Source organism: Saccostrea echinata, unplaced genomic scaffold (genome assembly GCF_033153115.1).
Source record: "Saccostrea echinata isolate AGI-Se365-2 ecotype Australia unplaced genomic scaffold, CSIRO_AGI_Sech_v1 ptg000054l, whole genome shotgun sequence".
NCBI classification, from domain to species: Eukaryota; Metazoa; Mollusca; class Bivalvia; order Ostreida; family Ostreidae; genus Saccostrea; species Saccostrea echinata.
Genome location: NW_026889803.1, coordinates 45205581 through 45218331, shown reverse-complemented (window position 1 = coordinate 45218331; position 12751 = coordinate 45205581). Strand labels below are relative to the sequence as shown.

Sequence of the window (12751 nt, the reverse complement as noted above, 5' to 3'; positions counted from 1 at the left end):
TCAGTCAGCAGAATTGTAAGTTGAAAAAAAAGTACATCAAAAAAATATAAAGAGCTAATTATTTCATTTGTTTCTTTAATAAGGAAATTGCATCCATTTTGATTGCCTTCTCCAAACATAAGGAATGGCTAAAGATGGAAATGAAGATTCGGCCACCAAGTGGTTCTATGTTGATGTACAGCAGGAACCGCGTAAGGTACCGCAAAGATGGCTACTGCTGGAAAAAGAGAAAAGATGGCAAAAACATTAGAGAGGACCACATGAAGCTTAAAGTCCAGGGTCTTGAGGTGTGTAATATTTCCCATTACTTGTGTTCTAATTTTACTGCAGGTTATTAAACACTGCAAGGAAAATGAGATATTAGGCTACATTCAGAGTTATGAATTATGTAATTCTGATTTACTGCACATTTTAGTCTTAGTGACTTAAAAATCAAGCAGTAAAAATGCATATAAATTTGATACCATATTAGTCTTGTAAAGTATGAGGTAGAATTTATTGCTGTTGTTTTATATATCTTTCAATGAACAGATGAATAACATCCTATCTTGTCATATAAGTAAAGGAAAGTAATATAGATAAACCACATACATAATAGAAATAAACCATGTACATCTAACAAATAGACCACGTACATAGTACATCTACTTGCATGATTATATTTTTAACATTAGTTGCTCTGTATTTTCCCCCTGATTGAAGTTTCCAGAGTTTATAGTCCACTTTGTATGATATGCAATCAAGTATTTTTTTCAAATTAATTTCATGGGATGAAAATGTTGCTTTCATACACCTGTGTCCTTTCCACACAAAGTTTAAATGGGGAGAGGTATGAGTGAGTCACATGTCTGTCTGTCTGTGAGTTGGTGTGTTCCATTAATAGACACTAGGCTGTAACTTTGTGATGGAGAAATACATGCTTATGGCTTTGAGGTTTTACTTGTATATCATAAACATGCCTCTTTTAATGGTAACAGTTTAGGAATGCAAAATTATCTTTGATTTGCAATTGTGAGCTCTGGACAAAGGACCAAGGATTGCTCATGACAGTATGGTGTGATATGACACTTTGCTAATGTCTTTGCAGAAGTTTTAGGTCACAATGATATGCAAAATATAGATTCATATCTGGACTTTGTAAAATGAACATACTTCAAAAGCTCTTAGCTTGACGATTGATTATGGTCAGATTAAAACTACTGACCATAAATCAAGGTAATTTGGATGAGATTAAGGTCTAAAAGATTCTTTCTAGGTCTACTTTTATTTGTGATGCAGGTTTGTTTTTAGATGCTGAAGTTGCACCAGTACAAGTGATTCTTTTTGTTTGTGTCAGAAACATTTATGTAATATTCTGTTGCTGACTCAGCAGTGTGAGAGTTATGTTGTGTTGTATATTTGCAGTGTATCTATGGTTCTTATGTCCACTCAGATATCCTACCAACATTCCATAGGCGATGTTACTGGTTATTACAGGTGAGTTAGTAGTTTACCTCACTCCTCTTACACTGAATGACTGCAGTATACAGAATAGCAGGGTAACATGTGTTAGGTGCAGGTTTTGCCATATCTCTTTCTTGGAAATGATGCATACTTAGCTGTATACAAAGTTTGTATTCAAGTTGTCAACAGTATGTGTGTTTATCTCAGCAACAATGTAGAATAATGTTGTTTTTAAGACATGAACTGAAGCCTCTCCCACTAAAACTCAGACATGAGCAATCTTTTAATCATCCTTAGTGCTACATTTTTGCAGATAAAACAAACTATTAAATTAATTTTTCGAAAATGCCAAGATCATTACTTTTTTGGTGTGTCATGCACTTGAATAATTTAGTGTAAAGAAATTTTAAAATGAAAACAAAAAAATTATAGAAAAATATCTGCATGTTCAGTGCCAAAAATGTGGAAAATAAAAAAAGTAGTATATAATTATTAGCAGTATTAGCAGTAAGAGGTTTCAGTATTTCAAACCAAAAATAGACATTGATTTTAGGAAGATGAAGACTCAACTTTCATAAAAGTTCAAAATACATAGAATTTCATTTTCCATTAATAATGCAGCTAATTATTAAAATTGTATGCAGGTTATGACTTTGGAGCTCTTGATTCAAACTTGAGTCGTTGCTGCTAATGACAAGGTCTGTCATGACCTTGATTCAAGGTCATAACTCAAGGTCACTGGGCAATTAGGTGAGGCCCTGTATGACCCTGAGAAGGCATAAAACATCACTATTTCTAGTTTATATTGATATAATACTTTTTTATAACAGACCATTACATACTGGCTAAGCTCAAGCCTAGTTCTTTTAAAACCTTTTCACACTAACAAAGTGCTGTTCTTTGACAGAACCCAGATATTGTCCTGGTTCATTACCTGAACATCCCATACCAAGACAACACAAAGGTTAAGATTCCTGTCGTACCCCAGTACACATTGGAGAAAAAAGAGTGGACCAAAGAGGAACTTGTAGATCAGCTGAGACCAATGTGTGAGTGAAGAGGGGTGGGGTGGGGGCAAATTGAAACCCTTTATATTGACCAAAATTCATGTTTAATGTGAGTGTAAAGGGAAGATCCTTTATGTGTATAATCCAAGATTCATATTTAATGTACATATGTAAGGGACACAAATTTGGCTTGAGTACTCAGACCATATTGAATGGGATTTACTGAATTCAAAATTAGAGATGCTGAATTAAGAGACAGTTATTTTGTTAAAGAAAACATTTTTTTTAATCATTACTTCATGCCATGTTTTTAGTTTCCACTGGCCAACCAGGAGAAGAATCAGAACAGATGGTAAGATTTATTTTTTCACATTGTAAACAGAAAGTTACTGTATATTTACACAAAAAGAATGAATTTACATCATTTTTGATCAAACTTTTATGCATCCAACAATTCCAATTCCTCTGATAGAGATACATGTATATTAGAGTAATGAAAAGTATCAGTGTTACTGTTATTTCAGAAACATCAATATTTATAGAAATGCAATTATTGTAGAATCCATAATTTTCCAATGTTGATTATTTCCCAGGTGAAATAGCTTGGAACAGATAATGAAATAAAGTGATTTGGATCAATTTTTGTTCCAGATTGATGAGACGGTGGAGGCTTTAGTTAAACATTTGATTGAATACCATGAGAATGCTAACAAGTTTGTGAAAGATAAAACCTCTTTGGCAACTGGTGATAAAACCCCCAGGGAAACACCTGCTAACATTATTAAAGGTCTCCGCCCACATCAGTACCAAAAAAAGCAAACTGGGAGTCCAAGTGGGGGGAGTTCTCATGTTATACACCATAAACCTGAGGTGGCACATGTTCCTTATTTGTTGAATGTTGGCGGGAACTTGCATGTACCAGGAAGTAGTTATTTGCTTGTAAATGGACATGGTGGATCAGAAAGTGGACATTCCACCCCAGGGCTTGTGATGCCTGAGGGTGGGGGTTTACAAGTGACAAGGCCTGATGGCAATGCACTGGTTTCCTGTCCGGGTGCATCAGGGGCCTCTGTTCAAACTGAGGCCCCTCACATAGACTATCAAAGTGTTCAGGGCTTACACAGTGCTTGTTCCCTTACAGATATATGTGATAACAATAGTAAACTAGTCAGCTCAATAGAGCAATCTCTCTTAAACTCTAGTAAACGAGAAGACCTCACACCAATGCAATTATCTTCAGAAAGCTGCTCTCCTATGATTGGGAGCAGTAACATTAACAAACCTGAAATGAACCTAGTCCCATATCTCAAATCAGTAACTGCCGAGGATGTTCAGCATGTTATCAGATCTCATTCTGAACAGAACAAGGAGAAATCCAAAGGGGTTCCAAATGAGCTAGAACATGACCCACTGAGTGCTAGCTTTGGTTCCTCAGACTTTGACAATCTTGATCTTGAACTCCATGACATTGAGAAGTTATGTAGTTTTCTAGAGACTCCAGATGATCCTTCATCTCAGGGTATGGTCGGATCTATTCCTGTATCTGAATGTGACAATAAAATCAACACAAGCTTAGGACAGATGACAGACTTTAGGCCTTCTGGCAAATCAGTGTCAAACTGTGTACAGTGTCAGGAGAAATCCAAGCAATTGTTAGTAGACCAGAAGATAGGTCACAGAAAGACGAGTGGACGTGGTCTAGTGGACATTTTGGACTACTCACCCGAGTTCAGTTACACAGAGGTACTCTGCACTCTAGAGATATCAGATTTTATCTGAACATGTGAACATTTTTCATTACTTTCTGTTTCATTGTTCTGTTACAGGGTGGATCTAAGTTGTTATTAATTGGTCCCTGGACAAAAGTTTCCTCCACTTACACTTGTGTGATAGACAATGAACCAGTACAAACAACACTCCTACAGCCAGGTGTTCTCAGGTGTTACACACCAGGTAATTTACACATGCATGTACAAGGATTGTCCCTAAATTCTGTAGTAGACTGAGCTCATATCTTTTACAGGAGTAAATGTATTTTTATAAAATTCCTGGGTGGATAAAGTGTGTTGTTAGTTGATATTATTATGAAGTTTTAACATGATTACTTGAAAACAATTAAGTAATAAGAATTATAGTGTTATTATTCCCTAACTCCTGGAGCATTGTCCTAGGTCAGAAAAGATAAATGTCACCAGTTCAGATTTAGGGGGAAATACAGTTTTACCAGAATCAATCAAATTATTTAATTTTTCTTACAGATTCTTATACACAAATAAATATTTATATTTATAAATAATAAATAAATATTTATAAATAAATTTAAAAATTAAATATATAAGAAAAAATTAAATAAATAAATATCTTAATTATTATAAAAGGATTTAATATTAAAATTTATGAAAAAGTATGTGTATGTACATGTTTAAATATTTATGATTTTAAAAATCCTAGGTTTCTAAAGATTATTCTGCTGCCTAATCCAATGGAATTGCACAATTTTGTCTGATTCTTAGACAAATTGCAGTATTTTCTTGCAAGAATGTTAAAAGAGAATTCTTTTTAACAGCTCATGATAAGGGTTGTGTTCCTGTGTACATCAGCTGTGATGGCAAGACTCTGTCTCGACCTGTTCCATTCTTGTACAAAGAAAACCCAGAGCACAAGCCCTGCTCTCGATTCTCCTGGTTCTCAGTTGCAGGTAGCTGTCTTAGTATTCTTCATACTGTTGATGTCAAACTTCCCAACCAATCTTGTGACAACCTATAGAAGAAAATCTCTAACATATAAATTCCCAAAAAGAAAATTTGTTAATGTCATTTCAAAATTATGCCTTTACATGTATAAAAATTTTAAGAAAGTTTCAAAGCCACTTTGATTCTTGTATTCAAAAGAAAAATTTATCTTGCAGAAAAAGATCTTAAGACCTTGTTGGTGGAGCGACTTGTGCAATTAGAGAAGCGTTTGACACAGTCTCATTACAGAAATGGACCTGTTCCTTCCCTCCAACAGGTAATAAGCTTCTCACAGTCCCTTCACAAAGACACACTTATCTCTTCGCTTCAACAGGTAATGGCCCTGTCACAGCCCCTTCACAAAGACACACCTATGATTTCTCTCTAACAGGTCACAGTTCTTTCACAGAGTCATACCTATTCCTTCTCTCCAACAGGTAATGACCCGTATAGTCCTTTCAACAGGTAATGACCCTGTCATAGTCTTTCCAGCAGATGATGACCCTCTCATAGTTATCCAACTGTAAATTAGTATGTCACGGTCCCTCACAGAGACACGCCTATCTCTTCTCTCCAACAATTAAAGACCTTTCTATCAGGTAATGAACCTGTAATAGTCCGTCGTACAGTTATTGAGCCTGAAGCAGTCCCTTCCTTAACAGGTAAAGAGTCTGTCAGAGTCCTTCCAACAGGTAATGACCCTGACATAGTCCCTCTACACAGATGAAACTGTCCCTTCTCTCCAACAGGTAGAAAGCAAGTCCATGAGATGGACCTGTCCCCATCAACCACCAAATAACAGCCTCTTACCACTATCAAAAGAGGCTTATCCCTTCAAATTTTGTCAAAAGTTAATAAACCAGTCTCCCTACAAAAATGAACATTTGAAAGGTAATGACCCTATAGGATCCCTATTACAGGGAAGTTTTTATCTCCTCCTTTTAACAGGAAATGAAAAGTACAATGAATAATGTTTTGTCTGATATTATATTTTGCTCTGATTTTTAGTGATGTGTTCATACTTTATAGGCTAGTGAAGACTTAGTGGAGAGCTCCGATTTAGAAGGAAAGCTACTCTGGTACATCAAAATGTTTTCTTCTGGGACCTGGAGTGACACAGAAAGCTTTCCACAGTGCAGTAAATATGGAATGACCTTACTTCACCTAACAGCAGCATTAGGGTTCTCCAGAGTGATTCAGTCATTATTGCAGTGGAGGTAGAGACTCAGATTTCTCCCTGTTAGAACATAATATATGATTATGTTTATATCTTATTTATGACAATGTTACAGGAAGTAAAAAAAACCTTAATGCATTGGTATAATCCATACACTGATAATTTTGTCTGTTCTGGAAAATATTTTGTTCTATAAACAAGTTTATATAGTTATGAATAAGATACACGATATTTTAAAAGGTATAAATCATAGCACAGAACTAATAAAGAAAGCATTTTACCACATTATTTTAAATAGATATGAATAGTTTCCCATCCAAAGTACATGTGCTAAAAATGATAGAACTTTTGTAAACAGGACAAGTAATCCATGCTGGTTCTTGGATTATGAAGTGGATGCTAATTGCTTGGATGAAAATTCTTGCACTGCTCTAGTAAGTCCTGCTGTCTTGTCAACAATTTTAGATTTTCATGATGTACATCTACATAATACAAATGATCAAGAATGATTCTTACAGAAAACCAAACATTGGAGTTGTAAAGCTGGCATTTGTATTTGACTTTGCCTCTTCATGTTCTTTACAGATGTGGGCTTGTGCCAAGGGCCACCAACAGGCAGCTATTGTTTTGTACCAGTGGAATTCCGACACACTTAAGGTGTCCACAAAGGATGGCTTTACCGCTTTAAACTTTGCTCAAATATTTGGCCATCACCAGATATATGGTCTATTACACAAATACCAGACTGCCCTTATAAGCCCTTCCCAAACTGCTGGCTCAGTTGACACTGCATTCCCCTTATGCCCTCAGGCCCAGTCCAACCACAATCTCTTCAAGCAGCCCCACCTTAATGGGATGACCTCATTACACATTCAGATACCAAATCCACCCCAGCAACAAGGCTTTTTGATCCGCCGACAGAGTGAACAAGATCTGAGAGGGAAAGTTGCACGCAAGAAGCTTAGCAAAAGAGCTTCTGTGGATCTACCAGCCAACTCTGATGAGGGAAGAGCAACCAGAGCTGGTTCCTATGAATATCCAATCAGAGAAACAAATTCTGAGCCCTATTTACCCATGGCAACAGATCACCCAATGACCAGGGGAGATAATCCAATGCTGTCTGATAACAATAGAGATATTATGTCCCCTGATCTGATGGTGAACTCAGAAATTGACCAATTAAAGCGGGTCAATCTGGATAACATGGATCCCAGTTCAGTATCCATTATACAAACAACCTTAGGCTACACAAAAATGGATACAGGTACAGTATTTCATACCAAATATTTGCTTACCATATAATTTTTTCTCAAATCTTATGAATGATTGGTCAGCTATGATGTTTCTGAAACACTCTTCCTGAAGAATTTTCAGACTCAGAAAATGGAATCAATTTTTTTTTCTATTTGAAGATGAAGTTGAGTCCAGCACCAGTGGAAGCCCTATTATAGATGTGGAGAGAGTATCATCTGATGAGGAATCATACTACCAACAAACTCGCTCCAAGTCACAGTCTATAAGTAAGGAATATCACATACCACTTACTGCAAGTCACAGTCTATAAGTAAGAAATATCACATATCACTCACTCCAAGTCACAGTCTATAAGTAAGAAATATCACACATCACTCACTCCAAGTAACAATCTATAAGTCACAGTCTCTAAGTAAGAAATATCACATATCACTCACTCCAAGTCACAGTCGATAAGTAAGAAATATCACATATCACTCACTCCAAGTCAAAGTCTATAAGTAAGAAATATCACATATCACTCGCTCCAAGTCACAGTCTATAAGTAAGGCACATACCACTTACTGCAAGTCACAGTCTATAAGTAAGAAATATCACATATCACTCACTCCAAGTCACAGTCTATAAGTAAGAAATATCACTTATCTCTCACTCCAAGTCACAGTCTATAAGTAAGAAATATCACATATCACTCACTCCAAGTCACAGTCTATAAGTAAGATATATCGCATATCACTCACTCCAAGTCACAGTCTATAAGTAAGAAATATCACATATCACTCACTCCAAGTCACAGTCTATAAGTAAGGAATATCACATATCACTCACTCCAAGTCACAGTCTATAAGTAAGGAATATCACGTATCACTCACTCCAAGTCACAGTCTATAAGTAAGGAATATCACATATCACTCACTCCAAATCACAGTCTATAAGTAAGGAATATCACATATCACTCACTCCAAATCACAGTCTATAAGTAAGGAATATCACATATCACTCACTCCAAGTCACAGTCTATAAGTCACAGTCTATAAGTAAGAAATATCACATATCACTCACTCCAAGTCACAGTCGATAAGTAAGAAATATCACATATCACTCACTCCAAGTCACAGTCTATAAGTAAGAAATATCACACATCACTCACTCCAAGTCACAGTCTATAAGTAAGGAATATCACATATCACTCACTCCAAATTACAGTCTATAAGTAAGGAATATCACATATCACTCACTCCAAGTCACAGTCTATAAGTAAGGAATATCACATACCACTTGCTCTAAGTAACTCTTCATATGTAAGTTAAACCACCTAGCACTCATTCACAGTCTATGAACTAATCACACACTCCAAGTCGCAGTTAATAAGTTATACCACCTATCACACATTGAGAGTCCCAGTCTATAAGTATCACTTACTTCAAAGTCAAAGTGTGTAAAAGACTCCACAACATCTATTCTACTTGTTATTCATTCCAAGTCGCAGAAGGTTTTACCACCTATCACTCACTCCATGTCACAGTCTATAAGTAAGTTATACAAACACAACTAGCTCTAAGTCATAGGCTTTAAGTTAGTTTTCCATTTAACACACAACTTAGTTTACAGGTACATGTACCACTTATTACTTGCTCTGAGTCACGGTCTGTTAACCCAATGAATCACTTCAAGTTACAGTCTGTAAATAAGTCCCCAGCCAGGATGAGCTGTTCAAAAGATTTACATAAGAATATGAATTTTGTACCTACATGTAATCAGAAATTTTTTCTCAAGAAGGCAGATTGTTACAGCTTATTAAATTGTTATGCAAAATACATATACAAGGTTGTTCAATTCTTCAAGACAAAGATGATCCATAGTAAAGACTCCAAGTTTCTTAAGTAATTTATGGTAAAGCATTGCCCCTGTTATCTCAGGAAGAAAAAGGGTACAGTTTGTCAAATTCATGCATGAATGATTTATGTGTTTATATACTATGTAATCAAGGTGATGGTTACTTATCCTGTTTTGATATGTAATTTTGTTCTAGGCTCAGACAACTGTGAGGATGTCAAACTTCAGATGATGACATTGGCCAAACAGATCATTGCTGCCATGCCGGAGCGTATTAAGCTCTCTCCTAGTCGTGGTGATGAAGTGGCACCAGAGCGAGAACGATGTAGTTCCTACAGCTCTCTGCAGTCTCAATCATCACCCAATACATCGTCTTATGAGGAAGACTCCGGAATCTCAACCCCAATGGGAGACACTTTCTCTTTTGATGATTACAGGCATGTATTTCAGTCAGAGGCTGGTGATTGTTTATTGAATTTGTATGTTTTTTAGTTGATTTAATTATCACCTGCATAACCTTAAATATAAAACTGAAACTTTTCAACAATTACATGTATTTACTTGTTATGAAATACATGTTACAAGTTTGCAGTTTTGAAAATTATTTCAGTATGCATATCTATAGAACAACTTCTGAAAAAGTTGGTTTCAATATCAGAGATGTTTATAGTTATTAATTTCTAATGTTATATACAAAGCAACATATTTTTCTGCTGCTTGAAACTAAATAAGTATTCAAGCTTAAATGAGCTGTTTTACTCTTTGCAAATGAAATATGATGAAGAATGTTGAAGTTTGGGGAATGCTTGCTTCTTTCATATTGTGTGATGAACTTGACATTTCTGATCTGCTTCTTGATAAAAGCTGAAGCCTCACCCCAGAATCAGTTGATCCTTGGTGACACCAGTTGATAGACTCTTGGAGTCCCACCAACCTCTTTATTTTTCCAATCTGTTTATAATTCAATCTTTACATGCCCCTCTTATTTGATCAGGGTTATAGGTGATCAAACATCAGGACCATGAAAAGATTCAATTTTGAGATATATAAAATTGTAGCCTTTCCTCGATGACTTGCAAAGATAAAACTGGTATGTCTCTAAATTAAATTTGACTGTTATGTTCTTCTTACATAAGATATGCATATAGTATACATAATGGCATATTTTCTCTCTTTACTACACCACATTTTAAAAACTGTGTGTGTTCAACAAAATAATCTTAGACATAGTAAGCAGCAAAGTGTTTAGTTAGTTATTGGTATGTACTGTGCTTTATTCTTTGAACATTCAGTTTTTTGATTGGCTGTTTGTTGCATCACATCTTTTGTGTGCAAATGGTGGGCGGATATTCAGCTTATGAGAAGCATATTGCAATCATCAATTATGCCATGCCCCAAGTCTCAAAGTACTTCATTGTATTAAATGTGCATCAATTAGAAATTACAAGAAGTATAAGTTTAATAGAAAAAAAATTAATATTAACTTTTGTAATCAGGTTTGATCATGAGAATGATATTATGTTTGAGTGTGGAAAAAAATAGATCTTAAAAAAATGTTAACACCAATTTTCAAATTATTTGAAATGTACATATTATTTTTTTTTTTTGTTGTTGACTTTTTGCTACATTGTATGTTTGTATTTGACAGGTACCCTGACCTGGGGACACCTGCCTCCTCCCTCAGTCCAGACTCCACCTGTATGCCCAGCCCCTACAGTCCCTACAGCTTCACCCTGGATTCCCCACCACCCACCACAGAAGATTTCACAGAGTACTTTAATGCCCCTACCACTTTTATGGAGAAAGACTTCTCACAGCTCACACTTTCAGGTAATGCTTGTAACTTGGCCCCCCAAAAGATTTTCTTAAAATACACTCACAGCCATATTGGATTACTGTATACAGGGTTTTTTTTCACCCTTTCACACTTGCAAACAATTTTCCATTTTAAATTTACCCAGTCACAGTTTTGTTTAAGATATTATACTGTGTTGTTTGAATTCGCCCCATTTTAAATTTGCCCACCTGTGAGTAGGGCGAAAATAAAAACAGGGCAAAAATTTCTCGTGTACAATAGTACATGGTATTACTATTGTTTAAATACATGTATACCTGTAAGCAAAGTGTCATTTTGAAAACCCACAGAGGATATAATTTTATTGTTAAACTGAGAAGAAATTTGACTTCCAATTTTAAAATTTAATTGTGATGATGTAATCTTTTGGATGCTTTCTTTGGTTTTAAGCTATGTGTTAATCATATAGTATTTAGGTTCATTTGATTGGTTTGAATTTGAGATTTTCCTGTTTAGGTAAATCAATTACATGTATCTGTGATACCCTTTTTTAATAGGGACACCGAAGCAAGTACAATGCAGGACTTTGAAATAAGTTTGTAACTATTGTAGACAAAGAGCAGAGGAAGCTGTATGAGGCAGCAAAGGTGATTCAGAAGACGTACAGACAGTACAGAGACAAGCAACAACTACAACAGCAACAACAAAAGGAGATTGAGGCTGCCGTACTGATACAGAAGTATTACAGGAGATATAAACAGGTCAGGGTTAAATAGTAGTATTACAAGAGATATAAACAGGTCAGGGTTAAAGATAAACAGGTCGAGGTTATACTGAAATACTACAGGAGATATTAACAGGTCAGGGTTATACAGAAATACCATAGGAGATATAAACAGGTCAGGGTTAAACAGAAAAATCAAAAGAGATTTAAACAGGTCAGGGTTAAACAGAAATACTACAGGAAATATAAACAGGTCAGGGTTATACAGAAGTATTACAGGAGATATAAACAGGTCAGGGTTAAATAGTAGTATTACAAGAGATATAAACAGGTCAGGGTTAAAGATAAACAGGTCGAGGTTATACTGAAATACTACAGGAGATATTAACAGGTCAGGGTTATACAGAAATACCATAGGAGATATAAACAGGTCAGGGTTAAACAGAAAAATCAAAAGAGATTTAAACAGGTCAGGGTTAAACAGAAATACTACAGGAAATATAAACAGGTCAGGGTTATACAGAAGTATTACAGGAGATATAAACAGGTCAGGGTTATACAGAAGTACTACAGGAGATATAAAAAGGTCAGGGTTATACAGAACTAGTATTACAGGAGATATAAACAGGTCAGGGTTAAAGATAAACAGCTCAAGGTTAAAGATAAACAGGTCAGGGTTATACAGAAATACTGAAGGAGATATAAACAGGTCAGGGTTATACAAAAGTACTACAGGAGATATATATAGGTCCGGGTTATACAGAAATACTACAGGAGATGTAA

General features: G+C 35.6%; 1 protein-coding gene across 2 annotated transcripts in view; it reads left to right on the top strand.

The window, feature by feature from the left end:
- The window catches only part of LOC133206197 (calmodulin-binding transcription activator 1-like), a 29414-nt gene that overhangs the window by 9679 nt on the left and 6984 nt on the right, over window positions 1–12751 (top strand). For both annotated transcript variants that reach the window (XM_061342133.1, XM_061342134.1), the window contains exons 3-17: window positions 84–287; window positions 1405–1476; window positions 2351–2492; window positions 2765–2802; window positions 3102–4193; window positions 4277–4403; window positions 5017–5148; window positions 5359–5459; window positions 6212–6399; window positions 6718–6793; window positions 6945–7623; window positions 7772–7879; window positions 9646–9886; window positions 11098–11279; window positions 11857–12005. In XM_061342133.1, coding sequence (XP_061198117.1) covers window positions 84–287; window positions 1405–1476; window positions 2351–2492; window positions 2765–2802; window positions 3102–4193; window positions 4277–4403; window positions 5017–5148; window positions 5359–5459; window positions 6212–6399; window positions 6718–6793; window positions 6945–7623; window positions 7772–7879; window positions 9646–9886; window positions 11098–11279; window positions 11857–12005 — 3531 coding nt within the window. The remainder of the gene's footprint in view (window positions 1–83; window positions 288–1404; window positions 1477–2350; window positions 2493–2764; window positions 2803–3101; window positions 4194–4276; window positions 4404–5016; window positions 5149–5358; window positions 5460–6211; window positions 6400–6717; window positions 6794–6944; window positions 7624–7771; window positions 7880–9645; window positions 9887–11097; window positions 11280–11856; window positions 12006–12751) is intronic.